General features: G+C 40.8%; 1 protein-coding gene across 1 annotated transcript in view; it reads left to right on the top strand.

Moving 5' to 3' along the window:
- zswim5 (zinc finger, SWIM-type containing 5) overlaps positions 1 to 16400 on the top strand; it is an 82236-nt gene that overhangs the window by 51448 nt on the left and 14388 nt on the right. The window contains exons 2-7 of the mRNA XM_086202829.1: positions 9864 to 10051; positions 11915 to 12083; positions 13426 to 13574; positions 14896 to 15046; positions 15882 to 16058; positions 16158 to 16334. Coding sequence (XP_086058955.1) covers positions 9864 to 10051; positions 11915 to 12083; positions 13426 to 13574; positions 14896 to 15046; positions 15882 to 16058; positions 16158 to 16334 — 1011 coding nt within the window. The remainder of the gene's footprint in view (positions 1 to 9863; positions 10052 to 11914; positions 12084 to 13425; positions 13575 to 14895; positions 15047 to 15881; positions 16059 to 16157; positions 16335 to 16400) is intronic.

The raw sequence follows: 16400 nt of genomic DNA, 5'->3' as shown, positions 1-16400 counted from the left end.
ACTCATGGCTGTGAATGTAAATGGTTGTCTCTCTGTATGTGTTGGTCCTGTGATGGACTGGCAACCCGTCCAGGGTGAACCCCGCCTCTTGTCCGAAGGCAGTTGAGACAGGCTCCAGTCCCCCCGCGACCCTTAACAGGATAAGGGGTAGAAAATGGATGGATGGATGAATGGATGGAGTAATAGTTGGTGCCATTTCCATTATTTTCATTAATATTATTGTAGTCCCACTCTTAGGCCTAGTTTTGCAACCAACACAGATAATAGCAATTAAAAAATCTTGATAGAGATTATAATTTTTTTGACCCAGTTTATGGAAACGTATGTTCCCTAATTTGCTAATTCTTTTTTGTAAAGAACTGAAATGATTAAAGTACAAATTGTTACAGGGAATAAAACATATGTAGCTCATACAGCATAATATAGAACGTACATTAAATACAATCTGGTTATGTCTTCATAAGGCTCCCCCCCCAGAAAAGTTGTTAGGCCCGGTGGCAAGTACCATTTGAAGAGGGCAGGCAGCCCAATATTTGCCCAATGGCACTCAAGTGTCTTTTTCTGACAGAGGCCCAGCACTGACCTGCATCCAACTTGATGGCAGGGCCAGATAGATAACTCAGATTGAGTTTTCAAATCAAGATTTTAGATGAGGTGTGATTGCATAGGGTCCTACATTAAGTAAATACTAAAAGTTGACAGGAAATTTTGAAGTATGTCTATGTAATCATGTGTTGTTATAAGATGTTTGTTCAACATACTTCATCAACTATAGCAGAGTCTTACAAAGCTGTACTGTTTGTTGTTTTAAATAACTGCAAAATAAAATCAGTTAAAATGAATAATGACAACTTTTTGCAGTAAATTATTGCAGTGTTAGCAATATGAAAAGTCCAAAAAATTAAACAAGATACAAACTGATCAGTGAAGGGGAAAAATGTGTCCTCCCTTCTTGAGCATTCTTGAGAGTAAATTTGCAAGATGGGAGATTGTGCTTCTGTTGTCTTCAGTTATTCCCAAACTTTGTCTATGTCTCCTGACCTCAGCAACATGTCCAAATCAAGCTGATGCTTTTGAATAATTACAACTCAGTCAATCAAAGGTAATTCCTCAAGATCACTGTCCATTTTTGTTAATAGACTGGCGCTCTTTCTCCTCTACTATTTGCTTCACAGACACATGCATATTATTGTCCATACACTGCCTGAATTTGTCCCTAACGGGCGTATGTTGAGCATGCTTTGGAGCATGTTATTAAAAGATTTGGCATATTAAGGCCCTGACCACTCCACATTGAAAACAAGTGACTTTTAGCTGCTTCTTTTCAATTTGTAGTGGCAAACTGCAATTGAATGCATCATTACATGGTCTTCTTCTGGGAAAAAAGGAAGTCAAACATGGACGTTTTCTACACAGACAGTGAATAAAGGCTTTATCATCTGCTGGAGAGTGACATGAGTGTGTTTGAGTTTTTGCTGGGTGGTAAATTGCTTTTCTCTTTTTTTTGGGGGGGGGGGGGCAGCCAGACAAGGCTGTTGCACAATAGTCTCTACACTGAAAACAGAGCAAAAGAGAATGGCCTTCCTATCTCTAATGTAGCCTTGACTGAGAGGGGTTTACACACACTGAAGAGAGGGCAACTTTTGTATATGATACACAAGGCCCTTCAAATCTGCTTCACCTCAACATCAGCTTTTTGTTCCACATAATGTATTCTTGCATTTGTGTGTGAGCATTTCTGAGCTTGGCACACAGGTTTTTGGTCCCATATATTCCTGTAAGCGGTAAGCAGAATTGAGGTCCTCTCCCATCAAAGCACTCTTCATGTAAGTGTTGCACAAACTCACAATGGCATGAATTGACCAAGTGACTCTATTAAAAGCAGAATATGTGCAAGTCTTGAATTGGACCGCTTTAGCACTCAGATTGTAAAGCTGGCTTCCTGAGTAGGTGGTTGAAGTCCTTGATTGCATTTCAGATGCTGTCAAGCAGAGGACATCACTCCTCCCTGCTCCTTCCTATATTTTTCCTAAGCAAGACTCTGTGTGTGTGTGTGTGTGTGTGTGTGTGTGTGTGTGTGTGTGTGTGTGTGTGAGTGTGTGTTCCAAACACTGCATGTTCTTCCTTGTCACGATTTCATGTGTTTACACCCCTTCTTGTATTTTATTGATTGGGACCTTCTTTTCAGAGTAAACTGGTTTACGTCAGGTGTTCGCTTTGATGACCACTTTTTCTCCGTTTTGATTTTCCCCCACCTTTGCTTAATCAGGTTGGGGATTTGGATGTCACACGTATGCCATTTTTGTTTTTTGGCATTTTTAGCAACACATGGGCGGAAAGGGGCTTGATGAAACCCTTCTCTTCCAACTTTATCACTTTCCTTTTCCTGTATCCCTGTTCTCCCAGGGTTGCAACAGAATGGAGAAAATCAGGGAATCAATTCAATGTAATCATGACAAATGAGTCCCAGCGGTTAGCATGACTGTGTGTGTGTGTGTGTGTGTGTGTGTGTGTGTGTGTGTGTGTGAGAGAGAGACAGAGACAGAGAGAGAGACAAAGCTGCTGGGAAATCACGAATGAAACAATCAGCTGTTATCGCATCAGCAAACACTGCAGGAGGGAGGGATGGATGGGTGAATGATGGATGGATAGATAGATGGATAGGCAGATGGGAGGAGAAAATTCAGTGTGTGTATGTGCATATGTGCCTGTTGTGCTGAGATAGATTGATGATTGAATGCGGGACCATGTGGGTCTCTGTGTGTGTGAATGAGAGCAAGCACAGGGGTGTTGTGTTAACCTTGGAGCTGTCAGAACAGATGGGAGATGAGAAGGGCTGCAGGCTGCGAGGGATATGCTGGCTGCTGGAGGATGAATCCCCAGCCAGGTTGGGGAAGGGGCAAAGATATTAGAAAGGAGAAAATATGATACTGGGATTTTAGACTTACAGATGCTAAATTAAAGGAAAATAAATGTAGAAACATAATAATGGGAGATGGGAACAGAGGGGAGGGCACGGAATAGTCTGAGTATGAAGATTAATCATATGGCCTTCAGTCTTTAAATCTAAATTCTTTGAACCATCATCAAAACACCAAAATAAGCAATATTTATTGGAAGAGTTCTTCCCTCCAGTAGACTTTCAGAGTCTTGTCAAATCTATGCCAAGTTGCATGAAGCAGCTCTGACAGCTTGGGTACTCCAGAATCTTGATGATCCTTTTATTGTTTTTAGTCCCCCACTGCTGAGTGTAGTATGCAGACAACAGAGGGAGGCTAGCTGTATGTATGTATAAAATAAAGTCTCCAATGTCCAGTGCATCCACAAGACAACAAAAACAATAAAATAGAATACAGTAAAGTGGTTGCTCTCAGTCTGTTCTACCTGCACTGTTTGCCGGGTCACTTTCATTCATGTCGTCGATCATGTGGCCGCTATTAGTCCTCCCCTGGTCCCCTGACACAGCACCAATATCACATTCTCCCCTACACTAGACATGATTCTCCACAGTCAAATTGTCCCTAACCTTGTTTCTGTTCTTATTCTTCTCAAGTGAATATGGCGTGTGCCTTCTCAAGCATGTAGGAAAGGGATAAAGTTATTGTTATAATAATTTTATTCCATCTTTTGGCTTGTTTTTTTCTGTCATCCATCCATCATTGTCATCCAATATAAAACTGTTTTTACTGCTTTACTAATTTACTGTGGTCATCAATCAAGCTCCCTCTAGTTGTTAAATGTTTTATCAAACTTAAAATTAATTTAATTCATTTAATTAATATTATTACTAATTTTTTTAAGCTCAGCCAAAGATAAACAATATGTGAAATCCAAGACAATTAAGTACTTGATAATAAAATCTTCAAGAGCAGAAAAGCAGAGAATCATCAATTTTCCTTTCAGGGGGCAAACTGCATTTTGATCCTAGGTTTGTTTGTTATTCCTTAATTGCCACTGACTATATAAGTTTTGCCTCCAAATGTCCAAAATGCAGAATAAAACCAAAAAAAAGCTACAAATTTCTTAATTGAATTAGCAACGAGGAACAGGTTGTTTTCACTTCATAGATGCCAGTCGAATTTTAGAATTGTTGATGAGTGCTTGTCTTTTGATCAGTTAATCTGTTCATAGTGACTAATAGCACTGTGAGATGCGTGCCTAATTGATTGGTTTAGACTGATAATCACAAGTGAAATTAAACTTGGGTTTAAGGTTTTGTCGACACATTCCCACTTCTACTGTATGGGTGGCACCATTGGTGCCCCAAGCAGGTGTGTGCAAATATCAAATGAGCTATTCTGGGCAGTGTATTCTATTACCAAATAGAGGTGTGCCCTCATTATGGTTGTCACAATACTAAAATTTCAATATTTGAGACCAATACCAAGGAAGAAACTTGATATTTGATACCATTTTTTATACTACAGGGGAAAATGAAAAATAATAGGCATAAAAATGTTTTTAATAATGTCTACAAATTCAAACAATAAGTAACATACAAATAACATCTATTCCAACACATCGGTTAATTAAGCGGCTGACGTAAATGTGTGCGCCTGTCGACATTTATCAAAATTCAGGGCTCTCAAGTCTTACACATTCGCCATGTGACATATGCATTTCAGCCACTTCACACACGTGACATGACTGTGTTTCTCACCATTAAATATCATGTTTGGTCATGGTAAAGTTTATGTCAGTATATAGCATGTAGCCTAGCTGATGCTAGGAAAAGTAGTAGTCAATAAATAGCCTACAACACTACAATACAACACATCTGTTATGTAACTCCACTGTTCTAACATCTCACGCCCACATAGAATGCAAACTTGAGGGCACTGATCATAATAATGCTTAATACTTCAATGTTGTGGAAATGGGAGCTTTACTGACCTCTCACAATTCAGTGTATAGAGTGGGGTGTCTGTCTTTCAAGTGTTTTGTCAAGTTGCTAGTGCTACTTGACTTTGTCGCCACCGCCTTGTAGCAGTGCTTGCAAACAGGCCTGTTGATATCTTTGAATTCCCCCTGACTGTTTCCCTTATGTGCAAAGTACTTCCATACTGTGCTTTTGCTTTTGACATTTTCGACCAAAATTGGTCTCAAAGGTCCGGCATCAGCTCTCGCCATGTTTCGCCAGCTATGTCCTACACACACTGAGCTTCTAGTAAGGGGAGGAGCAAAGAGGTAGTCTGTGTGTGCGGCGGTGCTGAGTGAAGCTGTGTGCAACTGCAGGCAAAGACGGCACTGTTGGTATTGGTACTTTTGCAAATGAGTATCTTATCCAAATACTAATTTTTAATATTGAATAATATCTGGGTATTGATACTTTTGACAACCCTAGCTCACATGCATGTGTGCATGTTTGTGCTTGTATACAAGCACATTTTGGCTCGCCGCCTAGCTCTATTTCCCCAGCTGATTAAGGGTTAATGGCCTATGAGAGGGTGGAGTTCTCTGCTTCTTCATTGGCTGACTAGCTCGTGTGTGGGCGGGGTGGCCAGCAAGTGACAGATGGCAGCAGCAGTGTTTGTGTGTATACAATAGAAAGATGGTGGTTGTCTTTTCTCTTTTTATTGTGTCCTCACACCTTGTGGTTATGTCACACACATCAGTAGAAATATAAGTAGCATTTCAATAACACACAAATCAATAAAATACATCTTTGTTACACAGTACATCGACATTTATTTTTACACATTTAGATTGAAATTAAAGGATCCAGTTGTCAAACAATGCCAAATGCAAATGTGTATTATTTGACAAGGGGAAGGGGCCATGCTTGTAATGTTTTTTTCTTTTCTTTCCTCTGACTTAGTAAGAGTTAACACGATCTCTGAACTTTGAATGCACTCAGCTCTGTGATGTGTGTTTCTCAATAAAAATGTGAATACAAATCTCTTGCTAGTACACCACACATTTTGCTGGCTTAACTGTTTGGATATAACTGTGAATATATTATCATTATTATTATTATTATGATTTTAAAAATTCCCCAGCGGTTAAGAATATCATTCAGATTTTAAATGCTTGATAACGAAGTTTGAGTACTGTGCTCTGAAATCACAGTATATAATACATACTGCCTGACCGTCTTGCAGCAATCATAGTTAGCAACAGTCTCCTATAGATGAACATGCAGGTTTTTCTTTTTCTGTTTTGTTTGTGTGTGTGTGTGTGTGGGGGGGGGGTGTTCACAGCTCTCTAAGGAGACAGTCAAAAGTGTGGGCCTTTTTTTTTGTTTCATAAAAATGCTGAGGGAGAATTAGTTGAAGTAGCCAACCTGCCTGCAGACAATAAAAAGAAAAAATGTGCAAAAGGGTTCAACGTAACAAATCTTATGTCATCTTTGCAACAACCGATGGTTCTGCTTTTTTTGTTTATTTGATACAGCATTTTTGTTATTATTTGTATGCTGTATCAGTGTTTTTTGAATATTTTTATGCCTGTTTTAACACTATCACAATAATGTTGATAATTATGGTCACAAAGCAACATCATAGCAACAAAGCCAAACACAGACAATCCTCTTACATTCGTAAAGCGTAACCCTAAAACTGACCCTACAACTAATTCAGCTGACTTTGGGCGAGAGGTGAGGTATACCCTGGAGAGATTGAGTTTACGCACATGACACTCCTCAATCACCTTTGATAGAAATTCTTATGTTTAGCAAATCTCGTTCTATAGCTTTGTATAAAGCACCATGGTGTTTTGTGTGTGTGTGTGTGTGTGTGTGTGTGTGTGTGTGTGTGTGTGTGTGTGTGTGTGTGAGAGAGAAAGAGATTAGTGATATGTGCTGTGAATATCACTGACTAAGTTTTGTCATTTCATTGAAATGCTCATTGCGGCATTAAGAACAAAAGCAGGCAGGCTTCGAAAAGGCTGTTTCCTTTGCTGTGTTTCTGTGTGTGCATGTGTGTGTATGGTTACAGACAATCTGATGCAGGGACTTTTTATTCAAGTGTCACTTGGCACTTTTCCACTGGACAGTAATCCACTAATTTGCCTGACTTCTTTTCAGCTTGGTCCGAGGTTTCAGACAGAGTGAGGAAAATTGGGGGTCAGTTTTAGCCCGGCACTATTCCTCCTCCGAAGGTATGGATATTGCTGCCTCCTTTGCTATGTAAATCGAGGTGTTGATGATGACGCAAACTCGCAAGCATAACACTCGCTGGTACCCCCACATCAAACACCTCTGAGAATGTCACCACCGACACTGCTGGCAGTCAGAGCGACAGACTGCTGTTTTGAAACTTACAGACTGTCACAGGGCTAAACTTTCTTCCGATGCATCATTACTTCAGCAAGATGAGCACCTGGGGAGCCGCTGAGATCAGGAAGCTGCCAACATCGCTGCCGAGAGGACGGTGGATAACCACCTCATAGGGACTGTGAAGGAGGGCTTGTTGTATGAAAATGTCACGGAGGAGCTTAGTCGATATGGCTATCGCAGAATGAACAAACATGTCACCAGCAAGTTGAAAAACTTACGAAAAAAATACCACCAGGTCTGTGACCACAATAGTAGCAGTGGCAGAGGGAGGTTGGACTGGGACACTACAAGGTTTGCCAGACTGTCATGGGGCTAAATATTCTTCCGACGTACATGTTGTACATTACCGTTCATCCGCAAATTCCTGCTGTGCGTTAAGTCACATGTTTACACCCACACAAGTGGCGGCTTTTTTGGAAAGAGGAATATTATGCTTCCATTTCACATAGACAAGCCGGCAAATTCCTGCTTCTACCTGGCCGCAAATTTGGCGCATACTGTGTTTAAAAAGGGCTACTTGATGCCCATCTGCTCAAGGCACATCCCCAAGCCAGTGTAACCAGGGAAATCATCATACTGATATTATGATGTTGTAATTGTAAAAAATACCAACAAAAAACAAGATAATGACTCACAGAGGCATTGGGTGGCATGGCTCAGATGGAAGAGTGGTCACGACTGAACAATTCGGTGTTTAATTAACTCATTCGAATGATTTGGGACTCTGAAAAGAAAAAAAATTCTCATAAGTTATAAATGGTGTGCGGTGAAATTACCTCAAAGCTTATCACAATACAGCTAAAATCAACAAGCCCTTGAGGAGCAAATTTGCTCCAGTCATTGTTAACTCATCAGCTTTGGAGAAGCTGGCAGTTTGAAACGATTCAGCCATTGCTCAGCAACTTTTGTTTTTCTTTTTCCTGATACCAGAATAGTGCCTACCTCATTAAATACTCATCTTGTGTGTTCCATTTTCTTCTGTACTCGCCTGTAGCTATTTTTCCTGAAAGAGGTATGCACTTGTTTGTTTGTTTGTTTGTTTGTTTGTTTGTTTGTTCAGGTACATAGGTGTGTATGCACAATTCATACACAGCCCCAAAGATTTGGTTGGAAAAATTATCGTGGGGGGTGGCGCGGTGGTGCAGTGGTTAGCACTGTCACCTCACAGCAAGAAGGTTCCAGGTTCAAGCCCCGGCTGGAGCACAGGATCTTTCTGTGTGAGTCTCCATGTTCTCCCTGTTCCTGTGTGGGTTCTCTCTGGTACTCCAGCTTCCTCCCACTGTCCAAAGACATCAAGAGGGGACTAGGCTGATTGATACTCTAAATTGACTGTAGGTATGAATGTGAGTGTGAATGGTTGTTTGTCTCTATGTGTTGGCCCTGCGATGGACTGGCGACCCGTCCAGGGTGAACCCCGCCTCTCACCTGAAGGCTGCTGGGATAGGCTCCAGCCCCCCCACAATCCTTAACAGGATAAGCGGTAGAAAATGGATGAATTGATGGAAATTATCATGGGACTTTGCCAGGGAGATGGTTAAAGGTGCATTTATTACACTGTTCTACCATGCTGGTCCCATTTTATGTGTGTGTTTGTGTGTGTGAGTGAGAGTGAGTAAGAGAGAATGTTTGTAATCTGTTGTTTGTTTGTGACATGTTTTCTCTCCTCCTGGCCCAAAATAGCCATATACACAGTTTGACGCTCTCCTTCCCTTCATGTCTCTTTCTGATCTCTCCTAGCTTTTGAGCTGCCCCTGCAGTGATGAGGTTGCTATAGTTCAGTTGAATACAGTCATCCAATTTTTACACTCACTCACTCACTTCTCACCTCATAAATAATTAATTTGTTAAAATGAAACAGTATATTTTTTGCTGTCGTAGGTCAGATTGATTAACCTTGTATTGACACCATTTGAGCTTAAGCGTCTATCTACATAACTTTTTTTGGAAATGGCACCTTATTGAAAAGGACAATAATCCTTAATATCCTTAAGAATTTTTTTTTTTTTTAACCCAACACATATTTGATTGACTTTTTTTCCCAAAGATTAATCTGAGAAGTTGGAGCGTCATGGGGAAAGTGAGGACAGTTTTTCTTGTGTGTGAGGGCGTGTGTATGGATCATAATGTCAGTTTGGCCTCCTGAAACATTGGGTTGCTCCAGAGAAGGCCATTTCAGTCCATTTACATAGATACCAGTTTTTGTGTTCAGAATCCATCCAGGAGATGCAGCAGACCGATCCAGCTAATCGGCTTCCAGTAAAACCCAATGGTGCCTGATACAAAGTACCTGGATGGTCAGTTTAGTCCAGGAGTGCGACAGATCAGCTACACAAGGGAAGCCCCCTTTTACACAGCACAGAGAGGTGTTATGTCAGACGACAGTTTTTTGTGCTGAGGATTCTCTCTGCCTCTCTTGTCCTACATCACCACGCATGAGATCCACGGAAAACAAAGAAACAACATTGAGGGACTTAAAAGAAGATGGCTTAGGTGTAATTGTGAGTCCTGCCATGAGATTGTCTTTTGTGTGATGTCACAGCAATGAAATAACTGAAACTGTGTCCCTCATTTCGTATGTTTGTTGCAGGGTTCCACCTCAGTGGCACAGTTACTGAACCTGCCACATCAGCAGAGCCAGAGGTCACCCACAAGGTGGCCATCAGCTTTGACCGCTGCAAGATTACCTCTGTCACCTGCGGCTGTGGGAACCGAGACATTTTCTACTGTGCACATGTAGTGGCACTGTCTCTTTACCGCATTCGCAAGCCCGAACAGGTACTAACAATAACACATCAAATATTACCACATCTTTTTGAAATATAATCCCATTATTTAGGGGTCACATACAGTTGGACTCAATGACTATGATTACATGGACAGCAATATCGTTCAACAATTAACCTCTAAGCATGAAAATATTTGAATTAACGGGTTTACTTGAGTAGTTTTGCATGACATGAGTGACATGAGAAATGATTGTTTCTCTTGCAATTTTAAATTCATATTCCTGTTTAAACACTGCAGCATTATATTGGCACTTTCTACAACAGAGTTTCCTTCCAGAATCCATAGGTAGTGGTGGATGGAGGCTGGACCATGCATCATAAAGCAGTTTAATTGTCTTATGTTCTTCAAAACAATGCAGAAACTCTGGTGGTGCTTTATATCTTTGTTAGGATGTAAAGATGTCTGCAACATATTTAAATAATACAAAATACTCAATCCATGTCTGAATGTTGCTTACTCCAACTAAGGCCTCATTCATATTAAGATCAATGCTTTTATGATTAATGTTGGAATATCGTTGTTCATGTAAACATAGTCATGTCTGAGGATAACATTATGAGTACACCTCTTCAGAATTCTTTCTTGAGTGGCAAAATGAATCCAGCCAATTTCCCACATACCTGTCCCACAACACTTAATACAGAATTATGTTTTGTGGTTATATCAACACAACATATCATGGATCCGACTTAAGCCAACAAACTGGCCTCAGGTTTAGTTCAAAGACAACTCCATCCATTTTCCAGTGTCATATTTTGAGAACCTGGATGGTGCTGCTGCAAATAACAATTTCTGTTGCTATGCCTAAAAGATACTGAATAAGCCCGTAAACAGGGAAATGAAAAACCATGTAGGAACGGCCTAGTGTTTTCTTAGTCAGAGTAAAATGAAATGATAGTTCCTCAAGCAAGGGCTAAAATATGAAAGATTTTATTTGTTTGACTCAATATGCCTTTACTCAAGATATTCTTTGCTGAACAGTAGATTTATCCAAGCAGACTGCTTCTGATAAAAGGCCTACAATAACACTTAACATTGATGGAATGTGTGCACTGACGAGAATTATTTTCTCTCACCTTTTGATTCTATTTCTATACTCATGTTTTGTTTCTCTGTGATTTGTTTACAGTTGTTTACATTTCATCGTCTTTATGGACATGCTCAGAACTGTTCTGAATGTTATCTGATTATCGCAGTCGCCTTCCTTTATTACCATACTGGTAGCAACACACAGTGTTGGATACTTTTAGATATTGAATATGCTGATATTTTGAACTGATTTGGACAATTTCTACCACTGTCAATATTTCTGTATAAAAACAATTTTATATGACAAAAATTTTGTACACACTGAAAAAAACATTTCAAAAGTTTTTTTTTAACGAAAATATTTGAAAAATCTCATACATTATTGACCATCAGTTTGATCCAGACTTATTTTGAAAGTGACACTATTTGCCAATGCCAATGATAGGTCAGTATGGTCATAAGGGACATAGAGAAGTTCTTTCCACAATTTTCAACATCATACTGTTAATCCCTATATAATCATACTCTGTACATCCTCTTTGCATAAAACTACACTATATGAGACACCTGAGGCAGTCATCATTGAAAAGTGTTCTTTGTTTGAAAAGAGGATGTTTATTATTTTTTTGGCTTGTTTATTTTTTGAAATGGTTGTTTAAATTTGTATGTACAATCATGATAAATACTATACAAAGTGTCAGGTAGTTGAAGGTGCAGTAGATTACGTCAGATGACCTTTGGCTGTGTCCAGTATTACTGGAACCAAACCTCTGCCCTTGAAGAGTGTGAACAGAACAACATCTCTATTTGTGTGTGTTGCAGGTAAAGCTGCGGTTGCCCATCTCAGAGACATTGTTTCAGATGAACAGAGACCAGCTGCAGAAGTTGGTCCAGTATCTGATAACAGCCCACCACACCGAGGTCCTTCCCACTGCTCAGAAACTGGCTGATGAGATCCTCTCCTCCAACTCAGAAATCAACCAGGTCCATGGTAAGAGACATTTCACTTGATTTCAAGGAAAAATACATGATTTTTGATCATGTTCAACCTCCCCATTGGCTCTTAAATATGAGAAATGTTTGACATTCCAGAAGTACTTTCTTAACGTTTGGAAAGTCAGCTCTGTGTAGGTACTGTGCATCTCTCTGTACAGATATCTTCAGAGCAACAGGCCTGATTTAAAAAAAAAAAAAAAAGCCTCAGGACATGAAACATCCAGCATGTGTGTCCTGAGGCTTGTACATCAGAGCCCTGCAGCACCAGAGGCTGCAAGCCAGCCTTCAAATGGCTCCTTTGATTTCCTAGTTTCCGCTCTTCAGTCACTACCTCCTTCCAATGGCATCATGGGCAAGCTAAAGAAAACAGAGAAAAGGGGGGCTGAATGATGAAATGGATGCAGGAAAGTGGAGAGAGATGTGTGGGGAGGAAATGGACACTGAAGGGAAGAGACAGGAGAAGTGACACCCTGGGAAATGAGAGAAGAAAGATGAAAGGAACGCATCGAGATGAAAAAGAAGAGGAGGACCTCAACGGACCTGCATTGGGGGAAACAACAAACGAGACACATTCTTTTACAAAACAGACCTCTTTATCTCTTTCTCTACTTCATCCTCCTCGCTAAATGTTGACATTCTCCGGCTCTCCTGTCCAGGAAGCCCCGCACCATGTTTCCTGCCCATGTTTGACAAAGGGGATCATGGGGGTTGAAGTTCAGTTGAATCCAGGAGAGAGGCTTTGATGGAGGAATGGAGGAACTGTTTGCTGTTTTGCGTAACAACAGCCAGTTGGAAACATATCTCTGGGTTTTCCTTTGCTTGCTTCCTGATAGATCAAAGCAGCCCCCTTTTGGAGCATATCTAGATTTTCTCAAAGTACACACACACACACACACACACACACACACACACACAGTAGATAAGAAGAAAAAGATTGGCTTTAGTTTCCCCATGCGCACCATTTGCCCCCTTTTGTTTTTTTTCAACTTAAATGCAATGTGAAGGAGTATAAGAATGCTGCTGATAACCAAGAAATCCTAATTCAGCAGAGAGAAAACAAAATTAATTCAGTATTCCACAGTTTGTTTATATTGTTTTCAGACAAAACTCAAAAGTGAGTAAATCTCTGACTAAATTTCCCATGGTTCCCCCTCTGCTTGTCTTTTCTTGTTCCACTGAATTCAGAAAAGGAGGTGGATAAGTCAATATGCAGAGGCTTTCATGTGGCAAGAAGGATGTTATGTTCCATTTTTCATGTGTGTGTAACATTGTTGCAGAGTTTTTAGTTTTGTGTGTGTGTGTGTGTGTGTGTGTGTGTGTGTGTGTGCTGTTCCCAGGTGCTCCTGACCCAACAGCAGGTGCCAGCATTGACGATGACAACTGCTGGCATCTGGATGAAGATCAAGTCAGGGAGCAAGTCAAACAGTTTCTGTCCCAGGGTGGGTACTATGGCTCTGGGAAACAGCTCAACTCCATGTTTGCAAAGGTATGTCCCCATTTTGCTGCTGGAAATTATACAATGCCGCATGGATGACATATTTTTGCCCTGGCCTCCCTTGACCAAAAGCAAATTAGATTTTTACATTGGATTTTATATAATTGTTGTAAATAAGCTCTGTGGCAAACCAACATTTTTGACAACCACATTTTGTTGACAGTGATAATGTTCACAAATGGGCAATACTGTTATGATTTTGAATCATAAATGCTGTCACTAGCGGTTCAAAGCTAAAACTACACCACTGATGCATGACTGTAATTCACCACAAGTAGCTTTACCCTTCTTAATCTCTCATGATGCCATTTGTGGACTTATTTAGCCACTTGCATATGTTCAAGACCATGGTTTGGTGACAACAATCTGCCTTTGCTACACATGGTGTCAGAAGTGAGATGACTCTCCGTGAGGTCATCAGATATGTGCCCAGTGTGTGAGCTGTATGAAGGACCCCAGATTATGTTGATCCCCATGTGAGGGACCCAAGAGATGGTTGAAGCATGAGTGTGTGGGGCAGCCTTGGATTGTAGAAGTGCAGGGGAGGATGTGTGCATGCATGACACACATGGGCACGCTTCCTGGATGGAAGGGTAGTGCAATGGAGTGTCATCACCATGGATAAATGTGCACTCTGGCTGCCACATCAATGAGTCTGGTTGCCCTCAGTGAGCATGTTTCGTACCCTCTAGACCTGGGTTAACAACTACCCTCTGCCTGTGCTACAGTTAGCAATCTCATTTTTTTGAGAAACATGAAAGCTTTGAAATTCACAAGTGAGGTATTTATTGAGATATTCTATTCTCTAGAATGAAACATTACACAAATGAAATGAGCTAGTGTAAATAACAAGGTTATTACAAGCGCTAGCTAGGTTAATTATGCTTAAGTAATGCTTATTCTGCACATTTATATATAACTAAGCATTACCTAACATTAATAATGTACTGTGTTTTCTAAAGCATTTCAAGCATTTCTTAACATGAAGAATGGAAAAGGGGAAACTTGCTAGTCTTTTTCCAGCCAAAGGTAACAAATTCTGTCAAAGGAAATCCTGAAAAAACAAAGTATTCTCAGTCTAAATTTGAAAAGGATGTGGTTGGAGCTGCTTTAAATCTTTCAGCCATCTGCACTTCCTGCTTGCATCTTTCTGTTTGTAGACTTATCATCTTGAATACATCAAGGATACGTTTATACACTGTCTGAATGAGTTTATTTTCCGATGAGAAAGCCAACATGGTAGTACTAAATGGGAGAAAGAAGGTCAAACATATTCAGAAACTAATCTTGTTTTATTTCTGGGTCTTTCCAGGTGCGTGAAATGCTACGAATGCGAGACTCCAACGGTGCTCGGATGCTGACTCTCATAACAGAACAGTTTATGGCAGATCCTCGACTATCGCTGTGGAGACAACAAGGCACGGGCATGACAGACAAGTGCAGGCAGCTCTGGGATGAGCTGGGTAAGATAAAAAACAGAACTGCAGTGTCAAAAAGACATCCCGGCTGGCTAAGGCTGTTAGTTTACACAGACAAATGGTCAAGTCCCCTTGTTGGGTAAATGCCCATTCTGATGGGAAGCTGTTAGGTCAGCTTGCAATAGCCTCTCTTTTGCTCAGGCCTCTTCACTCCTCCTGCAAAGCCTTTGATCAATACAGCCGCTCGGCTTCTCTGCAATCAATCTTAGCATTTAGGAGGTGAATAAGAACACTTCCTGGATGAACAGGGAAGATCACAGACACAAACAGAAATGACACACCGACAATTTGAGTTTACCACTTGAAGCAGACTTGGCATTGCTTGAGGTTTGTGTGTTCCACACAGCTGTGTTAAGGGTTACAAACAGTTGTTACCTGGGTATTATTGTGGTCTATAAAATGTCTTTTTTTCAACTGAGAAAGCAAACTCACAAGGGCAAAATAATGCATGTTTTTCCCATTGTTCATGTTTATTCCTCTGTTTGTATTCCTCATCTGGCAGGATTTTACATCATCTATCCATCTGATATTCATGAAACGTGGTGGAGGGGTCTGACATGTGCTAAGGAAGATCCATTAATTTTAGTTCAGATCTTTTTCACATAACAAGATTATTTTTAAAATGGACCCTGTCAGAGCAAAGTAACATTCAGTATTGACAGTTAGCCAGTGTTGCTTTGAGAAAAATATATTTTGAAGAATTGAGGTGACTTTCCTTAGCATGACAGGAGCTTGTCCAGTACTCTCCATTAATATAGTTTAGTATAGTATTATCCAAAAATCCCCATTGTCATCCTGACCTCTGCTACAATGTCCCTAGGTGCATTGTGGGTATGTGTGGTGCTAAACCCACACTGTAAGAGTGAGGAGAAGAGTGGCTGGCTGAAGCAGCTGAAGAAGTGGGGTGACATGGATGTTTGCCCTCTGGAGGATGGCAACTATGGTAGTGAGCTTCCAAACATCACCAACGCTCTGCCACAGAGCAACCTCGCACAGGGTCAGCACAAACACCTTTACACACACACACACACACACACACACACCCAGTGTCATCATTATCATGTATCCCTGATCCTCATTGTGCCATGTTTCTCAGACTCTTTGTCCCGGCCAAGGAGGACGGTGTTCAGCCGGGCTGTTGAGGCCTGCGACCTCCATTGGCAGGATAGCCACCTCCAGAGGATCATCAGCAGTGACTACTACATGTCTCCATCCTATCAGAGAGAGGGCGAGAGCCTGCTGTTCAACCCACAGGGTCTGCCACTCTGGCTAGGTACATATATGTTCAAAGTCTTTCTCTCTTGCATATTGTCTTGCAAATCCGCTCCTCCTTTTTCTA

Source organism: Aulostomus chinensis, chromosome 5 (genome assembly GCF_037954235.1).
Source record: "Aulostomus chinensis isolate RoL2024-O1b breed Wild chromosome 5, RoL_Achi_v1.0, whole genome shotgun sequence".
NCBI classification, from domain to species: Eukaryota; Metazoa; Chordata; class Actinopteri; order Syngnathiformes; family Aulostomidae; genus Aulostomus; species Aulostomus chinensis.
Note: the sequence above shows the minus strand (reverse complement) of the source record. Positions and strands in the feature narration are given on the sequence as shown.